A 25,275-nucleotide genomic window follows, 5' to 3' on the forward strand; every position below is an offset into this window, starting at 1 on the left:
AGAAATTAAAATAATCAGTAACTACTATGAACAGTTATATGGAAACAAGTTCAACAATCTAGAGGAGATGGACAAATTCCTACAACTCTACAATCACCTAAAGCTAGATAAAGAAGAAATAGAACACCTAAACAGACCAATTACAAGCAGCGAAATTGAAATGGTAATCAAAAACCTCCCCAAAAACAAAAGCCCAGGACCTGATGGATTTACAAATGAATTCTACCAAACATTCAGAGACGAATTAGTGCCTATCCTTCACAAACTCTTCCAAAAAATTGGGAAGGAAGGGATAATACCAAACACGTTCTATGAAGCCAACATTACACACGGAATATTCAAAAAAGATAAACACATGCAATTTGCAGCAACATGGATGGCGCTGGAAGGGATCATGCTCAGTGAAATAAGTCAGAAAGAAAAAGAAAAATATCGGATGGTCTCACTCATAGCAGGAATCTAGAAAACTTAAATTAGGGACCAGGAAAAAGAATAACTATAAGAAAGTAAAAATCACAATCAACAAACAACTATGAACCAGAGATACTCTATGGGGGGTGGGAGCGGGGAGGGGAGGGATTGGGGTCAAAATAAGGGGGTTGCAATTGTATGGGGAATATAAAAATTAAAAAAATCATATTTAAAAAAATAAATAAATCTGCATTTATACACTTTAGTGAGCCTGGAGTTTCTCTTTTTTCTTTAATACTATATAAAGTTTAGACATCAAAACTATGCTGATTAATAAAATGAACTGAAAGAAATTTTCACACTTACCATGGCTAGGACTAGTAAAAGTCATTGCTTTTTCCTACTCTTTAAGAGTCAGATACTAATTGCAATATTTTTGATCATTGTGCAAAAGTACTTTACTTACTACTCTAATCCATTTTATGATTAATAACGTATTTAAATTTTGCAATTAAAAAAATGGACACCTGCACCCCTATGTTTACTGATGCACTATTTACAATAAGCAAGATACTGAAACAAAACAGAAGCCCATAAATAGATGACTGTATCAAGAAGATGTGGTACATATACACAGTGGAATATTACTCAGCAATCAAAAAAGATAAACTCATGCCATTTGCAGCAACATGGAGGGAGCTGGAAGGGATCATTTTTTAGTGAAATAAGCCAGAAGAAAACGACAAATAGCAGATGCTTTCACTTATAGGAGGAACATACAGGAACCAAATAAGGGATCAGAAAAAAAAATTATAATAAATAAAAAATACAAAATTAACAGTCAAATATAAGTCAGAGACATTCTGAAGGGGACAGGGAGGGAGAGTGATCAAAACAGGTGAGGGAAAAGCACAGGGACTATGGTGTTGGTACATGGGTGAATTGGGGTGGTAATTATACGGGGACTACACCTGGGAGGAGAAAGCATATATTGTACAAAAATGAAAAATGATTTAATATATATATAAATAAAAAGATGAATTCAAATTCAATAGGGAGTGCAGCTCCATTAAAATAAAGATCTCAGACATAAAAACAAAATAAATAAATATAAATTTTTTATTTCAGGGTTAATTTTAACAATTTGTATTTTACTACTAAATTATTCATTTCATCTAGGTTTTACATGTTACCACAGAATTGTGGTGATATCATTTCACTACTAACATACCCTGTGACTCTCAATCTTAACATATTTTTTCCTCTCTTTTTCCTTTAATAATCAGGTTTAATTTTCAAAAACTGGTCACTGAAAATATTGCTCCCCACTAGCTTTTATTCTTTTTGGTTTTCAGTTTCTTTGACTGGAAGTTTTATCTTTATTAGTTCGTTCTTCCTGTTTTATTTTGAATTTCTTTATTGTTCCTTATCTAATTTATAATGTTTGAAAGGAATTATTTTGTTGATGAATAAAAAAATCTCACAGTAAGATTTGTGCCAAGGTAGTAAAATTTCATAAAATGAGATTATTTGGCGTTGGATTAGAATATACATCCTAGTTCTATCACTATATGCAATATGAGCCTGTTAGTATTTAATCTGTCTAATAATGCTTTCCACATCTAAACTGAAGAGTCTCAAGGTTCCAGTAAGGTGAAAAATAAAATCTTGTAAAATTGATAAACTTTTAAGCTCAATGTGAGAAAGTAGGGTATTTGTTTCATGGTATCTTTTTCCTAAGTGACTGAGAATCACTCCCTTTAGAAGTAATAATATCTAACAAAATTCAGCATTTCTATGACAGTAAAATACAATAAAGACATATACTCATTTTATTAATGTTCAGGTCATAATCAAGAGACTTAATAAAATGTTGAACAAACATGAATGACCTAGTATAAGATCTTCTAAAAAAAGAAACATCTAAGTTACATTGCTGAATGAACTGGAAAGATTTTAAAAACTACGAAGTTTTTGAACAGCATGTCATTAAAGCACACCCTCATTTTTTATTGAAAATAGTCTGAGTCTAATGGGTTTCAGGAACTCCAAAAACCCTGTGATCTTGCAAGCAAAATTCTATGTATATTTGTTTACATTTTTATTACGATAATTATATACACTGATAGATTTGAAGAGCGTTTGGGACCTAAAAGAGGTTGCAAAAGATCTTGCCAGATTAGTAATCCAACTTTCTAACTATAGTCTATGACTAAGGTTTACCAGGGTCAAACTTTGCTACCTCACTAATGAAACCATTTCACTATTTGACTGCCATAACTTGTAAAAATTCTAGTTTACATCATGTATTTTCTTGATTCAGTCTATGAAGCATGAGATAAAAGAACAATTCCCCATCCCTAAAAATAGACCTTTACATATTTGGACACAGTCATCTTAGCTCTTAGTGTTCTTTTTTCAGGCTGATGGCTCTTAAACAGCATAGCATATGGATGTAACTAATTCAAATTTTACCTTTAAAGGAAAGTGATTTCACTAGTCATGAAGACATTATTTTATATTTTAAAAGTTCAACAGTAAAAGTTCACTAATTTTGACAGAGATACATACTCTTGCTCTAAATTTACTTCTGAATTTCAGGAAGAATTCAAAGAAAACAACTGCATTATGTTGATGTATGTGACATCATGAATTCTGCAGAATTCTCACATATTTACTCCACTAAATTCTTATATTCAATATCTCATAAAATTCTTTAAGAATTTTTTTTTTAATTATGGATTATTTGCCAAAATACCAATTGTTAATGGATTTTAACACATGTTCAAATTTGTAGTTAAGTCACTTTTTACTCATAGGAATTCAGAAAGGATAAATGCAGTAACATTATTTCATGTACTACAGATCATTTTCACTCATATGTGGAATATAAACAATGTAAACAAAACAAATGCAGAGACAAAACAAATCCTTAGATTCTGAAAGCACAACGGAATGTTACCAAAGGGAGAAATAAGGGAATGGAAGTAAATAGAGGGGCCCCAATGAAGTGTGGTAGATGGCTACTGCTTCTCTGGTAGGAGGGCATGTTGTGGCAACAGATCTTTGAAGAAGCATGAATCTGTACTCCCATAAATTGTTACCTTATTTAAAAAAGAAATTAGATAAAAAATCATTTACACTATTTCTGAGCAAAAAAGGGACAAAATACTGAAGTGAAGCATCACTTCCTACAAATGAAAACAAATTCCAAGATGGTAAACCAAGATCTGTACAACTCAGCACCAAAATTAAACAATGATACAAAAGTATTACTTACGGATACAATTCTGAAAGTTGCTCTGCTATTGCATAAGCTGTTGGATCTCTGTCTAAGGCAAACAAAGTAATATCTGATTCCTTCTGTAGAATGGCTCTTGTGTGTCCTCCTGAACCGAATGTCATATCTAGAAAAACCTAGCCAACACAGAAAAAGGAAATTACCACTTAGGATGAACATTCTTGATAACTACATTAATTTCTAGAAGCACACAATAATTTGCAGAGTTGATGGCAAGTAGAAAACAATTATAATAATTTTGCATCTAGTTCTGTTTATCAAGCCAAATGAACATATCAAAGTATCAGTAAAATGACGATCTCTGGCAAAAGCTGGCAAGTCAAGACAAATTTACATTTCCCTTCATAATCAGACATGCATGTCACACTGTTGGGCTGGTAGCTTTTTATTGCTTTCCAGCACCTGGCTGGTAATAATAGTTCCAACAATTTCTATAGCTTACAACTAGTATGGCTCATTTTATATCTAAATGTTTCTAAATGCTTTACAATAAAAGTATAGATATTCAAGAGTTGGAGAGAGAGGGAGTGAGTGAGAGAGAATATGCTAAAACAGTCACAGAACAAACCTTTTAACGCTTAACCCGAAAAATGAAAAAAAAAAAAAAAATCTGACCTGAAAAAAGCCCAAGGCATAGTCAAAACATGTGGATAAGTTCCAGTTTTCTCACTAAGTAGCTATATGTTTTGGGGAAAGTCACCTAAACTTTTAATATCTTCTGATTTCTTCAGGGTTTAAGAAAAAAAGGAAGGCCTAGAAAAGAAAATATCACCAATATCCTATCTAATTGGGACAGTGACATTTATCCGAAGACACTTTTGAGAGACAAAGATTTGCCAGTATAATTTTACCGGGACAGTAGGATATGATGTACAGTAATGTATATCTTTAAAATGTTTGGATCATTTTAGTTACTAAATACAGTTTATTGGATCTGAATCTACATTTTTGCCTTTTTTATTTGGTTACACTCTAAAGAAAATAGATAACAGAGGCTGCAAATTGCTTCATAGCTGAATGCTTAACCCCTTGCGCCACCAGGAAGGCCCTCATTTAAGACAATTTTAAAACAGCACTTAGTCTTATTATTGTATGTAAGATCAAATAATTTTTTTCCAGTATGTATAATCATTTTATGCATCCAAGAGCAGGTAAAAATCCTCCACCCCTGTAACTTACCTCAGTTTTTAATTTGTTAGGGATTAACATAATTTAAACAAAGAACTTTTCCCAGGAAAAACCATAAACTACTTTATTCTTATATCCCAAAACCCAATCTTATTATAACCATGGATTTAAACTAAGAATATGCCAAATAAAGTAATTTGCATATGATTACCTTATCCCAAGCCAGTAAAGTTCCAATCAATATATTTTTTATAATTCCTCATCATTAAAAATATTCTGGAAAATGTGAGATGATCATAATTTACATGATTATTTTTTAATAGATCATGATTATGCCCTTGGAGATGCACTGATAATCAAGGAAGCTTCCATAGGGGGAAAAATAACCTATTATTACCAGGCAAGTGTAACACCAAAGCTAAAAGGGGAGATGAATGGGAATTATGAAACTAGAAATGAACACCACCATATGTCCTAGTTTAATAGGTGACTGGAATCATCAACTTTCACTTTACAAATTTTTTTTTAAAGATTTATTTATTTACTTATATAAGCACTGGGCACAGTCAGAAGCATGGGAGGGTGACAGAATTCACCAGAGCCAGAGCGGGGAACAGAACAGGCAGACTGATCAAGTACACTGCTGAGGGGAGCAGCGGGCGCAGCAGGAGAGGTCTGTTGTGCCATGTGGGACCCTTGCCGAACGGCTGGGGATCGAACCATCACTGCAGAGGCTGCGGGCAGCTTCGCAGCCCAGCGCTCAACCAATGAGCCACTGGGAAGGCCCTCACTTTACAAATTTTAATACACATTGTTCATCAAAAATAAGGACATCTCAGTTTTATTTGTCACCCAGAATTCTAATTTCAAAGGTAGACAACTGGGTCATTACCATTGACCATATTTTAAAATCTGTAAAAATTAAAAACAGAATAAGGAAAAGGACTAATTTTATTTTTCTTAAGAAGCTCACAAGAACAAATAAATTAGTTCTTTTATATCAAGAAAATCATTTGTATGGACCATTTTCTATATATATATATCCAAATGTATTTTTTAATGCTCCAAACATATAGAGTCTTTCTTTAAAATTACTTGACATAATTTATCTAAAAAGTCAAATCTGGGCCTCCCCTGGTGGCGCAGTGGTTGAGTGCTGGGCTGCAAAGCTACCCGCAGCCTCTGCAGTGCCAGTTCGATCCCTGGCAGCCAGCAAGGGCACCACATGGCACGACAGACATCTCCTGCCACCCGCTGCTCTCCTCAGCAATGTATTTCGTCAGTCTGCCTGTTCTGCTCCCCGCTCCAGCTCTGGTGAATTCTCTCACCCTCCCATGCTTCTGACTGTACCCAGCACTTGTATAAATAAATAAATAAATAAATAAATAAATCTTTTTAAAAAATAAAAAGTCAAATATGTATTTGCCACTGAGAGTTTATTCTGATTATTTCACTTATCCATCTGTGTAAGCCTGGCTTAATCATTTTAATTCTCTGTGCTTCAGTTGCTTCATCTAAGTATAAAATACACATCTGCTTACCTCACAGAGATTGATAATTTTATTTCCTCCTAGCAATTATAAAGTGTTATTAGATTTTACATTTGCAGAAACTAAGATTACAATAAACTAGTAAGAGGCAAATGAAAGAAATGAATCCAGGTATATCTGGCACGTAAACCTACGCTTTTTCTTACACCATCCTGCCTCTGTATTAAATCAATAAAATCTGTATTTGCACACTGCTTTAAGGTTTACCAAGTATTAATGTTTCCCTAAGTGGTCTAACAAAAGCTCTCTATGGGAGTATAAACAAAAGGTACTATCCTCATTTTTACTAAAGAGAAAACTCAGGTGCAGAGAGACAATGTGACTTCATTAAGAACACCTTAGTAGTAAGACGAGAGGAGAAAGGGATGGAAGAAATGAAAGAAAAAAATAAGGGGGTGGGGGGACAGTGGATAGCATGAAAAAGAATCATGGCAGAGGTAGCTTTACAAAAATCATAAAAGTTTAGCTTTTTAAAGCTCAATCATTCCCACTGGAATTCATAGCCTTGAAAGTCATGTTTTTATCTCTGCGTAGGAGGATAACATTTGATCTTTCTCTCTTTCTCTCTCTCCCTCCCCCTTTCAATTAGTTACCTATCAACTTAGAACTTTAGAATATATGTATCTTGAAGATTTTACATGGGAGAAAGAAATTTTTTTATTCTTCCTATTATTTGAAGACAATCACTTTTCTGTATTTTAGCAAAGACAAAATAAAATAAAATTAAATTAAATAAAGCTCAGAAAGTAAATGCTAGTTATCCTGGGTAGGCATTATCTTTAAGGAAAAGAGATTTCTCTAAAATGGTGTCAAGGATAGAAGGAAAAGATGGGCAAATTCCAAGAAAGTACTCAACCTATGACTGACAGGTGATAAAATCTCAGAGCAGCAGACTGGATTGTGAACTGAGGGAGAACAGCCCCTCAATCACCGGGTTCTGAGCGCTACCACAGATTCCTGTGACCCTCTGTGGCACAGAAAAGCAAAACCTTCAGTCCTGGGAGGTTCCACACAGGTGAGAACAAAAAGCATCTCAGGGAAAACTAAGTGTGACATGAGGTAAATAAGATGTAGGGTCTCTGCATAGTCTGCATGGTGTGTGGGGTCAGGAAGATGAGTGAGATTAATGGTTTCTCATGCAGGGGCTCATAATGAAAATGCTAGTAGGTAAAGAAGAAAATAGCACTTGGGGGAGAGATTCATAACAATAATTCTTGAATTTTGTCTCCAATTAAATATAGTAGTATCAGAGAACAGTAGTAGATGTGTAGCATATATTTAGTGTTGAGATATGAAAAAAGAGCTCAGCCTCCCAAGGTACTGATGATAAACACAGCAACACTCATTTGCATATATGAATCCAAAATACGATTTAGGATATAGGACTCACTGCACAGGACTACAGAAAACAGTCACAAGATGTCCAACTATTGTTCACTCATTTAACATCAATGTATTCCTAATATTACAAATTGACTCGGAAATTATTCAGAACATTAATAACATTCTGTAATTAATTATACTCTGTAATTCCATAGTACATTTTTATTTGCTGAGCAGTCTCCTTTACATTTGAAATTTAAAAAAAAAATCAACATTTCTTAATTTAGATTAGCTCTTTTAATCAAATACAAGTAAATGACAATTTATTCCCATTGTCTTCTAAATATCAAAGAAATAATTAGGTTTACCTTTCACCAAGATGAGTCACACTTTAATAGTTGAGCTATAGATGTGGATCTGCTATGGATCAGGTACAGTCACAAAATTTCAGAGTTCAGAGAGATATGGAGGACTTTTTATTCCACCCCCTCATTTTACTTATGAGGAGATCAAGACCTGAAGAGGGTAGCCGGTAGCTAGTTGAGGGCAAAGCTAATAATACCAAAACCAAGATTCTGGGCTCTTTCCATTTTGTTTCATAATACTCCCCCATTGAAATTATATAATCACACTGAAATAAAATTGTTCTTTGAAAAGACATTTTTTTCTTAATATGAAGATAGACGCACTTAGGAACTCTGCACCTTAAGCCTCCAAAACAGTTTATAACAATCACAGTCATGCCACTCAAATTTTTTTAAAGACCTTATGAAGATAACCTCTTGAATTAAATTCCAAGACAACTGTGTTGCGTATGAGAACTGGTATATGGAATAGCAACTAATAAAGACTAATGACTGAGAGAAGACATCTTAGACTTGCCTGAAAACAGTAAGTTCAAGACAGGTTACAGTGTCAAATTGGTCTTGAAATGAAAAACAAACAAACAGAAAAATGAAACACTTAAAAATCAAAAACTCATGGCTGGTTAGAGTTAGAAGGGCTTATAGAATGAATACAAGTTCAATTCTTTTATCACATTCTCCTCCACTTTTCTATAGCATACCTAGTACTACTACTCGTTTCTACCTCTCATATAAGATAACCTTTAACTCAGCTCAGTCTGCTCTCTGAAGAGGGAAATTGACAAAAATCAAGGAATTTGATATCTAGTATATATACTAGATAACTAAGTGAAATTTTTAATCCAATAGTTCTAACCATTGAAAGTTTTACACTGGAACAACACTTAAAATTGGACATAAAAACATTTTTAGCCATGAACAGTACAATTTCATTTTCCTAATGTTGATTAGTCATTTTCAATCTGTGCAAGATTTTTAATAGTAAGTTCTCATCTGAATTTGGAAACAATATGGCCTGATTTCACTTAAAAATTCCTTCCAATGAATATTTTGTTTTCTGGGCAGAATTCAGACTTCACCCAATTTTCTCTCTCTCATAGACTCCAAATCCAATTAGTTACCATGTCCTGCTGATTTTACCATATAAGTTTGTTTTAAATCTTTCTATTACCATTTTAATTCAGGCCCATGTATTTCTTCTATTATCACAATAGTCTAGCAACTGGCATCATGTCTCTACTCTCATTTCTAATTCTTCTTGTTACACTGTTAATAGAATAATCTTTCTGAAGTAAAGTAAAACTGCAGCATATGACATTAATATTAGGGATTCAGGCACTACAACAAAGAAACAAAAGAGAACATAAACAAGGGGGAATATATCCAACTAAAAAGCTTTGCACAGTGAAAGGAACCTAAGATCTACAAAGAACTCATACAACTTCAACAGCCCAATACATAGACTTACCCAAAGATGACATACAGATTGCCAATGGGTACATGAATAAATGTTTATTATCACTTATTATCAGGAAAATGCAAATCAAGACCACAATGAGATATAATCTCATACCTGTGAGAATGGTCCATATTAAAAAGACCAGAAACAACAAGTACTGGTGGGGATTTGGAAAAATGGGAACTCTCCTACACTGCTGGTAGGAATGCAGACTGGGCCAGTCCTCACAGAAAGCTGTGTGACAGTATCTCAAGACATTAAACATGGATCTGCCATACAATCCAGTAATTCCAATCCTAGACATCTACTGGAAAAATCCAAAACACTAATTCAAAAGGAAACTTGCACTCCCATATTTATTGTAGTATTACTATAGCCAAATGATGGAAATAACCTAAATGCCCACAAACAGACGAGTGGATTAAGATTTGTTATACAATGGAATATTACCCAGTGGTCAAGAAAAGATAGCTTATGTCATTTGTCTCAAGATGGATGGAGCTGGAAGGGATAATGCTAAGTGAAGTCAGAAGGAGAAAGATAAATACCAAATGGTGTCATTAATATGTAAAACATAGAGAAACCAAACTAAGTGTCATATATATATAAACTTAAAATCTAAGCCTTGAAAACTGATTATAGAACTGAATCATCCGGCGGGGGCGGAGGGGAGGAGATCAGGGAGGTATAAGAACAAAGAAATAAGGAAACACAATGGACTATAGTGGTGGATTATTGGTGACTTGGTAGTGAGTGCACTATGGTGGTAATCTCTGATGGGGTTATCTTAGTATTATCTTAATTAAAAATAAGTTAAAAATTATACACACACACAGGTTCTCCAAAGCTACATAGAGTGCAAACTCCTAGGCATAATACATAATATTCTTCTTATCTGCCCTCTGCCATGTGTTCCCAACATCATCCCCCACCATTCTCAGACATGAAATAGTACAGAAGTCTGTACATATCAAAGTCTGTAAAGAAGTCTGCACAATTGTCAAACATACCATTATCTCATCTTCCATCCCTTTTTTACCTCTTTCCTACTCTCTCAAATTTTATTCTCAAACTGTATGATAATTCTAACATGTCCACAGTTCTATGCTAAGAGTTAAAAATATAATAATAGGCAAAAATAAACATGACCGCTGTTCTCATGCAGTTTCAGTCTAGAGAACTTAGTATCTCAAATGCTATTTGTTCTTTCTAGAACATGTCTCTGGAAGGTGCCCTAAACATTTGTGTCCCCAGTGTCAAATAATATGTAGCATACAGAATATATCAATAAATAGCTACTGAATAAATTAACAAAAACAAGGGGCTAAATCTTACGACAATGCACAGACAGATATAGAGAAAGATATCTCATATATGGGAAGAACTAAGCTTGACCAGAATCCAGGAGAAAAAGGGAAGAGGAAGGAGAAATTAACAACTTTCATATTTGTGCCAGATATTGCATTATTTGTGGCGACATGTTTCCTGCCTTAATCTTCATCATAGTCAGTGAGAGAGACAATTTATGAAATAATGCTGGTAAGGCAGTATGAAATCAAATTGTGGCAGTCCTAAAAGGCCAAGTAATTTTTTGCATCACATTTGCTAGAAAATTAACAGCTTTGAGAATTTTTAAGTACACAAAATAATTTAACTGCCAACAGTATTGGGTGGTTGAGTAGAACATAGTGGCGACCTGGTATAGAACACCAAGCTAAGAGGACATAACTGCCTGAACTGGTAACAGGAATGGAGGACAGAAGAGTAACAATGGACAGCACACTTATGAATGGTTATCTTATACCAAATATGGTGTTAATCATTTTATTTGCATTATTCACTTATTTTATACATAGGCATAAACACAAACACATACACAGTTAACTGAATATAATTCTCAAAAATAACACTCTGAAGCAAGCTATACACCATTCTATGCTATGCTATGCTAAATTTTATTAACTTATTAAGAAATGGGAAGTTTTGGAGAAGTTTAAATTGTCTGAAGACCAGCTGATAAATGGGAAAAAAGATTTTAAAACAGTTGTCTACTGAACCTGTACTACTAACTACTTTGCTTTTTTAATAGGGTAGAATCTAGAGATCAGATATGGTGAGTGGAGAAATGAGGAAAATAAAAAAGTTATGACAAAGTACGCTGTCTAGGTAACCACTAGATAACAGACATCATTTTTTATGCAATTATTAAAAATTATTATGTGCCAGAAGTCACTATGCTACACACTTTGAAAACTTGATTTAATTCTTACAAGAATCTTTATGGTAGGAAAAAATAAGCACATAGACGAGTACATTAGATCATTTATTTAAGAAAGCATGAATTGGTGGTATGATTGGAAATAGAGGCAAAAATAAGATAAGCATTTCCTTTTCCTCTCTTCTACACTGCTCTTCCATCATCTGCTACCTCCCAATTAGTGTTAGAGATATCTAGGGATAACTTCGTACTCCAGCAGGCACAAAACTAAAAGTATGAGAAAATCCAGGCTGCACGACAGGGAGAATGAAGATGTTTAAGAATTCCATGCGGAAACAGAATAATTCTTTGTATTGAACTTAAAACACTGAAGTGAGGGGCACTGCTTAAGAGATCTTAAATAGAATATAATGAAATTGAAATCCAAAAATGCAATGAGGCCAATTACAACAGCATTAATCCACAGTGGGAGCAAGTAGTTTCTGAAAATGCTTAAAGAACATTAGGTTTGAAATATATTTTTAAAAGTTCATCCTAATAAAAAATATTGACGTATGTTTGGGCCTCCCCGGTGGTGCAGCGGTTGAGCGCTGGGTTGCGAAGCTGCCAGCGGCCTCTGCAGCGCCATTCGATCTCCGGCGCTCCCCGGCCACCGGAGGAGGGTCCCTCATAGCGCGCAGACCACCCCTGCCGCCCGCTGCTCCCCTCAGCAGTGTACTTCGGTCCTTCTGCCTGCTCTGCTCCCCGCTCTGGCTCTGGTGAATCCTCTCACCCTCCCGCGCTTCTGACTGTACCCAGTGCATGTATAAACAAAACAAACAAACAAACAAACAAATTAATAAATAAATAAAACATGCCTCTAAAAAAAAAAAAATTGACGTATGTTTAAAAAAAAAACCCTAAGATAAATTACCTTGATTATATATTAAAATTATTTTCTGCAGCTTTGGGAAGTATGGTGTCCCAAATACAATCTATCTGGCACATTTACCAAAGGCAGTGGAGGGGTATCCCTTTAATGTAATTAGTGAGGCAGATATTAGGAGTTGAGCTAGTTACTGGATATGATATTGGAAATGAAATGTTATATAATGATTACAATGACTGAAAAATCACTAGTCTTCTTCTTAATGTCACTGCAATGTTTACAATTGCCAAGGCAAGCTATGTGTGCTGAATCACTCAAGACTATCACTTATTCTCTTTGGTTTTGCTTATGTTTTCTGTCTAATCTGTTGACAGATAGACATTTGTCACACCGATGCATTAGTCAACCTGGAATGAATTAGAACATATAACTGTGAACACAGAAAGCCACCAACCTTATAACTAACGTTCTGAACAAATATCTTTCCTACCAAATCCCTTGATTTATTATTGTCCTGTCAAGCTCTGTTCAGGATCTGTCGGCTATGCGCTTATTTTGTTTTATTTGTAACTATTACATGGGCTTATATAAAAGGAAGAAAACTCAAAATAATATAAAAGTTACACCACAAACAAATCAATGCATTGCAATAAATTTATCTCTTTTCCCATTTTATGAAGAGTATTGGTGTTACTATGATGACTCATTCTGCCAAAATTCTGCAAACATTTAATCTTGTAGTTTAAATTCTATTCTATTCATAAAAGAAATCTTTACTTGTCATAACAAAACTTATTTTTTTCTCTTTGTAAAGTATGTTCATTATATTAAGTATTTGGTGCATTCATACTTCTTTGTGATGAGCAGCTTTTACACTTCTCTATAACATGGGATGAAATTCAATCATAATTCCCAGCCACATACAATCAACTGCACTTGATCTGCTTGCATATAATGTTTACATTAACAGAAATAGCTAAAAGTAACACGGTATGGGTGCTCTCAATAAGCTTACCTTCACAGAGGTCACTGGTCAGACAATGCACAACCTGTCAGCAATTTTTAAAATAGGAAAAATAATTTTTATCTACATCAGCAAGAAATTCTTATAAGATATTATGAACAAACTTCCCATGAACATTACACAAATATTGAGAAAGCTCAGCAGGCATTTTCTTTTCAGAATTATTAATTATATAGATTATCTACAATATTTGGAAAAACATAAAATACAATACTAAGCTCTTTAGCCAATGTATTCAGTACACGCTCTTCTAAAAAAATTTTCAGCAGGGAAAACAAGTCATTTTACTGATGGCAGTTTCAACATGGTTCTGTTATTAAATTCTTATCAGTATTAAAATAAAACTAAGATTTTCTTTACCTAGACTCCAAACAAAGCAGACATACATATAAGTGTTATCTACCAGGTACACATGGCTGTATACGCACATTCAGGCACAGGTGTATGCAGGTGAATGCATGCAAATAAGGACAGGTAAGAGGAAACTTCCACATCATCTCTTCTTAAAAATGTGACTCCAGGTTGCACAAGTTTTAGACTGAGAATAGGGTATACTACGCCACCATGAAATCCTTGTGCTGAGAAGATGTAAAAAAGTAAACTTTTTAAGGCAAAGTGCTTCATAGGTTAGTAAGGTGGGAAATAACAGAAAACATCAGAAAGTATGTTTGAAATAATTAAAAATAATTAGAAGAGGTAAGCTCAATAAGCTATCCAAAAACTTTTAGAATAAACTGCTTTTTTGACTTTCAAGTATTATATGAGTTAAAAAAAAAGGATATTAAATGAGGCCACAGAATATTAAAAAAAAAAAGATTAAAGATCAGAATATCTGATATCTGGTTCAGGACCTATTATTTAATTGCCATGAAAGTTGGGCAAAATTACTTAACTTCTCTGAACCTCAATTTCTTCATGTGCAAGAAGAAATAATTATGCCATACTTGTTCCATATGACTGAGCTATTAGAATAAGCAAATAAGACAATATGCATGAAAGGAATTTGAAAATGGTATAGTCTATATGAATAAAGTAATTAAATGTATTTTAGTTAAGAAAATAATTATTCACAAAAGGCCTAAATTCCATTATAATCTATATTATGTTTAAAAGTAATTTAGCAAACAAAAAACATTACATGCTTTCTAAATTTGAAGAAATATTAGCAGAACCTTCAGTTGGCAAATGGTCTTTAAAAGGAGTCTTTAAAAGGAGTTACAGTAATGTAACATTTACAGAGGGAGAAATTTGTAAGGAATTTAAATAAAACTTAAAAGTCACCAATGATTAGTATTTCAGCTTATCTTTATCTGACTATTAATTTAATTACTTTATACTCCACATCTTAGTGAAAAAAAAAAATCACCAATGGTATAGATGAAATAACAGTTATTACCAGTTACACTTGCTATATTTTTGAATTGAGAAAACATCTTTGAACTATCATTTAATTCAAATCAATTTAAAAAAACTTACTAGATGATCTTTAAAATACTTATTCTTGAAAAATGTATTCTTAAAACACAGATATTATTACAAGCTTTCTTTTTCAGACAATAATACTTTTGAATATTTTTATTATTACCCTTTAAAATTTCATCATACTTTTAATCAAATATTAGAATATGCAAACAACTAGGTACAAGGACAATGAACTGGACAATGGGGTTACTTTAACCACACTGGTATTCTGATACATAACAAGGAAAAGAGCATCTAAAATTTCTCAAATTTTAACAGATCAGGAAGACTACATAACATAACATTCAACATGCCTAGTTTACTTTAAAAAAAAAAGCAATAATCATACTAAAAATCAATTAGGCAATTATCTTGACAGTGAAGTGAAAATATGTACTTGTTTAGATTCTTTCAGTAGAATACAGAATTTTAAATTTTAGATGTACGGAGAGCAAGGAATTATATAAAATTTACTTCTAGTTTCCTAGTTATACTCAATTAACTTGGGTAGAACAAACACATATCTACAAAATGATTAAATAACAAGAAAGAAAATTCTAGACATACCAAATGCTAATGTATAATTGCATAAAGGAGTTAATGATAGTAAATATATTCTACAGTCTGTCCTTTGAAATCTGTGCTGTGTACAAAACCTCTTATTGCATCCTATCATTTGTTTTTGATTAGCATAAATATTAGATAACATCCTTCCCAAACTTTCTGCTCAAATCTTTCTGATGGCTTCCCATTTCACAAAGCCTTTCACATTTTGCCAAGCACATCTTATTCAGCTAGTCTGATTTCATCTTCTAATCCTCTACTCCTGGATCACTCCATTTCAATTACCAGAGCTGCCTTGTTTTCCCTCAAACACACTCCTGTCACAAAACCTTTGCACTTAGTGTCCCACCGCCTGTCCATCACAGACCAGATAGGATGAATACTTGTAGTGGCTTCCATTTTAAGTCTTTGCTTAAATTATAACTTTTTCAGTAGAGCTGTCTAATAAAACTATTCAAACTATACTTCCTTTCCTCATAACATTGAACTCCCTGCCCTCCTTTGATGCTTTACTTTTTTTCCATCCACTCATCTAATTCAACATAATCTACCTTATATCTTTCTTTCTTATTTATTGTATTTATTGTCTCCTGTCACTAGAAGACACGTTCTAAGAATGCACATACACTTTTGTTTCTGAACTAGCTGGAACAATATCTACATGTAGTCAAGCTGAATGAGTATTTGTTGAATGTATACATGAATAAATTAATACAAATACATATTTGTCAAACAATTTTGTTTTCAAAAGTAAAAGATTAATATTAATTGAGCATCTAATTTATTCCAGCAGTCTACTGATTAAGATGCATTAATTACTAAATAGTCATCTAATTCTCCTATGAGAATATTATTTGCCTTATTTTACAGAACAGAAAATAGATGCTGAGGTTAAGCAGCTTTTCCCAAAGAAAATCACAGTAAGGAATGAAATCAAGGTGTGAAGTTTGGCCTTTTGATTATGAGGGTGCATGAGCTATCAATCTGCCTATTGTAAAGTACTTTATGTAATATCCAGAATTTAAACATCTAATCTGGCAGAAGTCTTTAAAAACATTTCCACAAGTAAGCTACATCCTATTCATATAAAGAGAAATGCATGTTCATGTTAAGGGATGTTGCTATAAAGATACTTTGTGTCTTAATAGCTCCTAACCTTAAATTAATGAGATTACACTCATAATGTGGATGGGTCTACTCCAGTAAGTTGCAGTGTTTTAAGAGCAAAAGCTTAAGTCTCTTGGGGGAAGAAGAAATACTATTCAAGATGATGCCTTAGAGTGCAACGTTCCTACCTGCCCTTCAGATTCACTAGCCTTCACAAATGTATGAGCCAATTCCTTAAAACAAATCTAAGACATGTATGTATAATCCTATTGATGTGGGTGTTTTTGTGTGCGTGGAGAAAGACGAAACAAAAATTCCAGCCATAGCCTTCCTGTAGAATGCTATGACATAAAAGACCCGACTATAAGACCTGAAATCATAAAATACATAGAAGAAAAAAAAGGCAAATGCTCCATGACACAAACTTCAGAAATATCTTTGTAGATTCATTTCCAGCAGCAAGGAAAACAGAGGAGTATAAACAAGTGGGACTATCTCAAATTAAAAAGCTTCTGCACAGCAGAACACAGTATCCAAAACAGAGACACCTAACTAAATGGGAGAAAATATTTGCACAAGAGATTGATATCAAAGATCTACAAAGAGCTCATACAACTCAACAAAAAACAAACAACACAATCAAAAAATGGGCAGAAGGGCTAAATAGGCACTTCTTCAAAGAAAACATGCAGATGGCCAAGCAAGTACATGAAAAAATGCTTATCATCACTTATCATCAGGGAAATGAAAATCAAAACCATAAGACACTATTTCACACTTGTGTGAATGGCCATTATTAAAAAGACCAGATACAAGTGCTGAAAAAGGTGTGTGTGGGGGGCGGGGAGGAACCCTATTATACTGTTGGTGGGAATGTAGACTGATCCAGCCCCTATGGAAAGTAGTGTGGAGGTTCCTCAAAAGACTAAAATTAGATGGCCATAAGACCCAGCAATTCCATTCTTAGCCATCTGTTTAAACACAAAATAATAATTCAAAAGGAAATCTGCATTCTGATGTTTACTGTAGCACTGTTTACAATAGCTAAGATATAGAAACAACCTAGATGCCAAAAACAGATGAGTGCATCAAGGAGATGCAGTGTATATATGTATATAATGGAATACTACTCAGCAATCAAAAATGATTAACTCATGCCATTTGCAGCAAGAGGGATGGAACTGGAAGGCATTATGCTACGTGAAATAAGCCAAAAGAAGAAAGATAAATGCTGGTGGAGTTATTCATATGTGTAAATAGAGAAACCAAAGGGTGAGACAAACTTTAAAACCAATCCTTGAAAGCGGACCATAGATCTGATCAAGGAAGTGAGGGGGATGGGAGGGAGAAAGGTGAGGATAGAAGGAGAGAAGAGCACAATGGACTGTGGTGGAGGACTGTGAGTGCTTTGGTGGTAGGAGATCTAAGGTGACCACACCTGAGGGAAGAAATCCTACACTGTGAAAATATTAACAAGGATTAAACAATGGTACTTCATTAAAATAAGTATTTTTTAAAAAGTAAAATTACAAAAAAAAATACAACGGTGTTGTGTGAAATAAAGAGATAGGTCATATGAAAGTACCTTGTACATGGTAGGCCACTACACAAATGCCATTTAGTCGTTAAACATTTGATGGTGATAATAATGACAAGAAATCTCTCTAAAATGTGTTCAGAAATGTCTTTCAAAGTACCACAACTCAAAACTTAGAAAATCCAGTTAAAATTATTTATTGCCTATAAAATATAATTAAAAAGTTTGAAAGTGTCACTACTGTAACAGATCTACTGCCAATTGAATTTGACTGCATTAGAAATCTCAAAAGTTTAGATTATGGTTCCTGCTCTTAGATAGTTATAAAACTTTTGTTCTGAGTCTCCCTCAATCATCACACCAGTTTCCACATGCCCAACTTCCCAAATGTATGGTTGGAGTGCCAGAAGGAATAACCCAAAGAAATGAAAGTACCTCAAATTTCAAAAGGTACTGAAAAATATGAACACTAATGCAGGGATCACCAAGTCTTCTAAACAATAAGAGTAACATGCAAACTACTATAAGTATAATAAGTGCCAGGGCTATGTTATGTTAGAAAACAAAGGGAACAATGTCTTGAAACAAAAAACTAAATTACTTGTTGATTTTGATTTTAACTTTATTATAATTAGTCTTTTTCCTTATTTAGGGGGGAATAGGGAGAAAGGAGTAGGATCAAAACAAGGGGGGGCGGGGATTGACAATGGACTATAACCAAGATGAAAATGCATACATTGTGCAAAAATGAAAAATGATGTAAAAAATATATAAAATTAAAAAAAATTAAATTAAAAAAATGAAAATATGTAAAATGTAAAAAATAAAAAATAAATTAGTTGATAAATCTAATAACAAAGGGAACCTAGTCTTCCCTGCATAATATGCTGGGCTTTCTTCTACTTTTCAAGTGGCTCTTCTAATTATTTCTATTTATTAAACATCAATCAAAAAAGTTCCATACTGTCAATTCATTCTAAATTAAATCATCTAAAAAAATGTATTCTGATTTAAGGAGGAAGCATTATTAAATGAGACAAATTTTCAATCATTCCTTCAACACTTCACCTACAACTAAACCATTATCCTCAATTTTACATCCCAAATTTTGGATTCATGTTGTAATATAAATATGGCTTCAAATTAAGTTGAATATTACATAAAATCCAGAGATTTTTTAAGTTGTATATTACAGAATATGTTATCATTTGTTGTAATATTACAGGATATGTTATCATTTGTTGTCAGATATTATTTCTATACCCATTAAACCTGAAATAGACCACAGATTTATATCCACATACCATTTTTATTAAAATATTTTAAAGTTATAAAAAGACTGCTATCAGCTGTCTGACTCAAAAAATATATAGCTATTGAATGGTAAATTTCTTTACACTAAAATAAAGAAGAAATTTAGATTTTTTTTATCTCTTTAAACCTCTTTTTCAGACTACTCAGTTTTCCAAACTTACTTAATTATTGAATTATAAACAATATCCTTCAAATTTCAAAAAATCTATAACACAAAAGAAAGAACAATTTTAATTTATAGATACCCAAAACAAAGACACTATTAAAAAATAACTATTTCACAAATTTCACTAGCAAGTAAATGTCTGCTTTAAGCACTCACCTTAAGTTTTAAGTGAAAGTATTGTCACCAGTTTTAAATTCTACAGGCAATTGTAAAATTATTCATACTAGCTCAGTTTAGGAAATAATTTATAACTTTAGGAATAACTTTCAAATGTAAATTATGTTATAAATACAAGAAGAAACATCATTTGTTTTCTGGGAGACATACAGTATCTCTCTGCTGTCAAGTAAAGATATTATTACATTTGATGTTATAACAAGAATAATGTAAAAGTAATGCAGGAATAATGTAAAAGAATATACAGAACGTAAAAGAAATGTAGGATAACTCTCATTAGTACCAGCCTACATTTATTACTTTGGTTGAAAAAATTAGAAATAATGTAAATGAGCTGAGTATAACAAACATTGCCTTATTCCATCATTACGAATGTTTACAAAAACTTCACTTATTATTGTCAAAAAGTGTTTTAATTTGCATTAATTCACATATTAATTTTAGCTAATCTAAACATTATTCTGCCTCTTCTATCATAAACATTTATCCAGGTTTTGATACATATAATTCAATAGACAATTAAACAGCACATGCATAGGCATCATGCTAAGCTCTTTATATAAAACTGTCTACATGACTTAAAATAAGTCACTTTACCTCTCCATCCTTTAGTTTTCTTAACAATAAAACAAGAAGATTAAATAAGATGATCTCTTCAAGTTAAAATGTTCTGTAAGTCTAAAATATATATGACCCAAACATATCTGAAAATAAGAGAAATCTTTGTATTTTAACACAGTGAAATAAACTAGAAATAACTCTACTGTAACTTAATAACAAGTCAAGAGAGCTGGAAATTAAAATCCAAAAAGTAATTCATAAAATAGATTTTTTAAATCATGGTTTTATTCCTACAATTTCTGAAAAGAAAATAGTGATCTTTATTCAATCATAAAAATATAAATTATCTCTGTGATTGTTAGTCACAGAAAAAGTTTATATGAGGAGGAGATTTTATTCACATTCTAGGACATGTCCAGATAGAGACAATGTATTCCCTTCTCTGAATAAATGTTTACTGTCACAGGCAAAAAGACAACTACTAAGGGAAGTGAGAAGCCAGAGGTTTCTCTTCACGAGCAATAATCTTAAAATCAGTAATAGACAGTATTAAGTCAACTTTTGAATAACTATTAAGAACAAGTAAATTAGTCAATATAGTATAATCAACATTTAAGAGCAGATTAATTGCATTAACTCAAAATACAGAGCACTGAAGTGAACTCTAGTATGAGTCCTGAAAAGAAAAATTATCAATCAGTAGCATTGCAAATATATGAAATCTGTTTCAAAGAATTTTAGAGTAATAGCTTCATAAGTGAGTGCTGCTGTGATAAAAACACAGATGATTGTGATCAATTTGGGAGTCTTTAATTTTACTGAAATTTCTGTTACATTATTTCAACAAATCATAAAATAGTATACCATGCTAGTGATATTTTATAAAATGTGATGTGTACTGTACTGACTAGCTAATCACCATGGGGAATCATCAAATGGCAATGACTCACTCATGGACGAGAATGCCTATAAACATTCACCAGTTATACACTTCAACTAATGCAGTATTGATGGAATCAGGAGGTTATTAAATGGGTCTCTATCATTTACTAACACTTGCTCCATCATTAATTGACTTTAATAAATCGATCCAGATTTGCTTGCATTTGTCAAAATAAGAGCTCAAGAAATAGATAAAAGAAGTACATAAACAAAACAACTCAAATTAGGACCTTTAGAAGAATTCTTTGAGTTATTAATTGGTCTTTCTCCACAATGTTTGATACTGACTTTAGACATAATCTTATATTTATCTATTTAGACGTGGGTGCATTCCTTGAGGAAAAAAAAAAGATACAATATACAATGTCCATTAAATTAAATACACAAAAATATCACTTTGTAGTTCACATTATTAGTAACTTTTTAGCAAAGTTTATATTTCCACATTTTGAAATAGTGTGTTAAAGAAAGAAATGAAACTTGGAATTATGAGTCAACACTATATTGTTTAACATTTCTTGTGAGTTTCTGAAGGAAATAAAAATTCAGCAATGTATTAACTGACATAGCTTTTCAGTCAGTTTAAAAATTCACCTATATGTTATGTTATTACAAGTTGAAAAGTGTCCCAGGAAATAAGACAACAATAAAATAAGCTTTATACCTAATAATACATTAGGCAAATTATGGTAATGATATTTCATGAATGTAAACATTCATGTAATCTATGATGAACAGATTACTAAGAAACAAGTTTACAGATTTTATAGTACCATTTATATGAATAATCATTGTTTCCTTTAGGAAACAAAATTATTTTGTAAAGAAACACAAAAGAAGTTTGTGATTACATTTCCCAATGTAAAAAGAGGAACTGATTAAATAATTATTTACTGGGGAAATTACAATAATAACGATGTTCTAAATGGCACTCTAATGATATGGCTCAGCCAAAAGAGAACATGGAAACATGGATAGCAGTAAGACTCAAACTAGGTAGTGGAATACAGGTGAGTCCTAATATCACCTTTGCAGTTGATACTATGTACCATTTTATGAAAGATATTTCATATCTTCCTGTTTCTTCTATAAATCTATTCAATATTATTTATTGTTGAGAATATCATAATTGGGTGACCCGGGTGGCGCAAGGGGTTAAGCAACACACTGTGAAGCACTCTGAAGCCTCTGCAACATGAGTTCAATCCCCGGCCAGCCAGGGAGCTACCCACATGGCGCAGGAGACCTCTCCTGTCTCGCCCGCTGCTCCCCTCAGCAGTATATTTCAGTTAGTCTGCTTGTTCTGTTCCTGACTCTGTCTCTGGTGAATCCTCTCACCCCCTGCATCTCTGGCCTGTACCCCAACTCTTGTATGCATAAATAAATCTTTAAAAAAATACATCATAAACTAGTAAGTTAACATTTATGCGAGGCAACTGTTTAAACATTTGCTTGATATAATTACATCATTAGCTCTCAATTCATAGTAAATGAATTCTAGTAAATGAATAATGTCTGACTTGATATTTGGCATCAATCAGTTCAAAAAATCAGTCATTTAATAATTTCATTGTTAAAAATTACAATAAATTTAAAGCCTATTTGCCTTGATTGAAGACTGTTAGAATAATAAAATATTTCTAACGATAGTTGGCTTTATTTCCTAATAACAATATGAAATGTGATTCATGTCTTGTGTGTTGAACCAAATGCCAGAAATTGGTTGACTCAACTATGACATGTCCCAGAACATCAACCCATTTTAAAAGTTAATTGGATAAAGCTTTGTGGTATGGTATCCTTTATATTTTCAAATGCAACAGTAACTAGTATAACAAAAAGCAATGAACAGAATATCATCTAGTCTGGTCACAGGCTAGTACTTGGGGAACCTAAAAGAGTACAAGGCTTATGATGAAAAATATCCAGCAATGCCTTCATAACTCAATTAACATGCATTCAAATGCTCTGGCAACAAACTTTAAGCAATAAAATAATAATTGATAACCATATGTGCTAGTCACATCTTGAAGATGCTTTATATATAATCTAAGAAATCGAAAAGATAGGTATCATTCTCCAAAAAGCTTAAGTAAGAAAAGATACAGAAACCAAGATTCAAGATTAAGTAAACCTGCCCAAACTTTTAAAAGAGGTAGGATTTGAGTCCAAATCAATCTGACTCAAACCTTAATACTTCTAAAAGAAATCTGTACTCTACCTTTCTTTTTAATTCTATTGTTTATTTTTAATAGGATTTCAAATTAACCCCCCCCAAAAAAAAGCTATAAAAGAAATCTGTACTCTACCTTTCTTTTTAATTCTATTGTTTATTTTCAATAGGATTTCAAATTAACCCCCCCCCCCAAAAAAAAGCTATCAGGCAATAGGTACAAAGTCTAACACAATGAGGCACAATAAGCAAATATAAAAAAAGATATGAATCCCTGGTCCTGTGGAGTTCACTACTGTAGGTAGATTTCCAATCAGAAAATATTTTGAGTATATATTAAGCAGTTATTTTATGTTCTGTAAAAATAAATATTCCCTTTTCTTACAATACCTATTTTAACATTAAATGCATTAAATACAATTTGAATTCAATGGACTTATTAAAAACAAACTTCCAATGCATCTCCTTTAGCCAGAGACTATAGAGCACTCTCTGAGACATGTTTGATGCACAACAACCTGTTATACCTACACTTGGAAGTTGATCTATCTATAGGGATGATCAACTGTGCTTTAGATACTTAACCAGTATCTATCGTTTACTTTTTCCTCATGTGAACATATGTCAGCATTTTTGGAAAGCCATTAAGTGAGATATTACCATAATATTAACTTGAAGTAGTTATTTTAAAAAATAAGAAAGAAAAATATTGTAAAATTTTGTTAGTAATAAGATAATACTAGTTGAAAAGAAAGGGCAAGCACTATCCTAAGCACTTTAAAGTGTTATCTTTAAATATTTTTAATAAAAAGTTACTGAAATTGATTCTGACTTGTCAGTATGTTTCCACACTTATATTTGATCCATAACTTGATATAACAGATTATTCAGTGAGCATGAATATTATTTTTACTATTTATCTTTCCCTTTGGTCATTTTCTAGCTCTACAGGACAAACAGAAAACAAGGTAAACTTACATCAAACAATATTATTATTTCCAGTATCTAATTTTAGAGTTGAGAAGAAGGAAACTAAGCCTGGTGAAAACATGAAAGATTTAGTGTGTGTGTATAAATTTCATTTATACACGCTTTTATATTTTTCCCCAATAATGAATGGAAATTAGCAGCAAACACTCAAGAGGAATTGCCAGAATTCATTTTTCTTACTTAAATTTTACAGCCCACCATAGAAGAAAATGCCTAAAAATATTAAAGGGCCAAGAAATTGGAGAAATTCATATTCAAAATATATTATTTTCATTAATATTACTTATGAACATTACATATCCCTCCATTTTTTCAAACTCAAAAAATTAGACTGCTAAATTGCCAACAGGAAGAAGACATGAAAAGAAAAAATTGCCATAAATTATGTGTTTCTAATAAACAGCAGCATCCTTAAAGGTAAAGGCCCCAGGCCTTTCCTTTCATACACTGCTGATAGAAGTATAAATCACTTCATAATACCATTTAGTAATACCTACTAATGATAAATATATGCTTATACTCTGTTCCAATAATTCCACTGTTCGGTATATACTCCAAAAAAATGAGTACATCTAACTATCCTAAAAAATATAGATAAAAATATTTAGATCAACTTTTTCCATAGTTGGCAAAACA

General features: G+C 32.6%; 1 protein-coding gene across 11 annotated transcripts in view; it reads right to left on the minus strand.

Annotated features, from left to right (window-relative positions):
- METTL15 (methyltransferase like 15) overlaps positions 1-25,275 on the minus strand; it is a 233,466-nt gene that overhangs the window by 146,101 nt on the left and 62,090 nt on the right. For all 11 annotated transcript variants that reach the window (XR_005127468.2, XR_005127469.1, XM_054699314.1 and 8 more), the window contains one exon: positions 3,692-3,828. Coding sequence is in view for 9 of the 11 variants with exons in the window: in XM_054699314.1 (XP_054555289.1) it covers positions 3,692-3,828 (137 nt within the window). In the remaining 2 variants the exon portion in view is untranslated. The remainder of the gene's footprint in view (positions 1-3,691; positions 3,829-25,275) is intronic.

The sequence above is a fragment of the Talpa occidentalis genome, unplaced genomic scaffold, assembly GCF_014898055.3.
Source record: "Talpa occidentalis isolate TD23 unplaced genomic scaffold, MPIMG_talOcc4v2.1 talOcc4.3, whole genome shotgun sequence".
In the NCBI taxonomy this organism is placed as follows: Eukaryota; Metazoa; Chordata; class Mammalia; order Eulipotyphla; family Talpidae; genus Talpa; species Talpa occidentalis.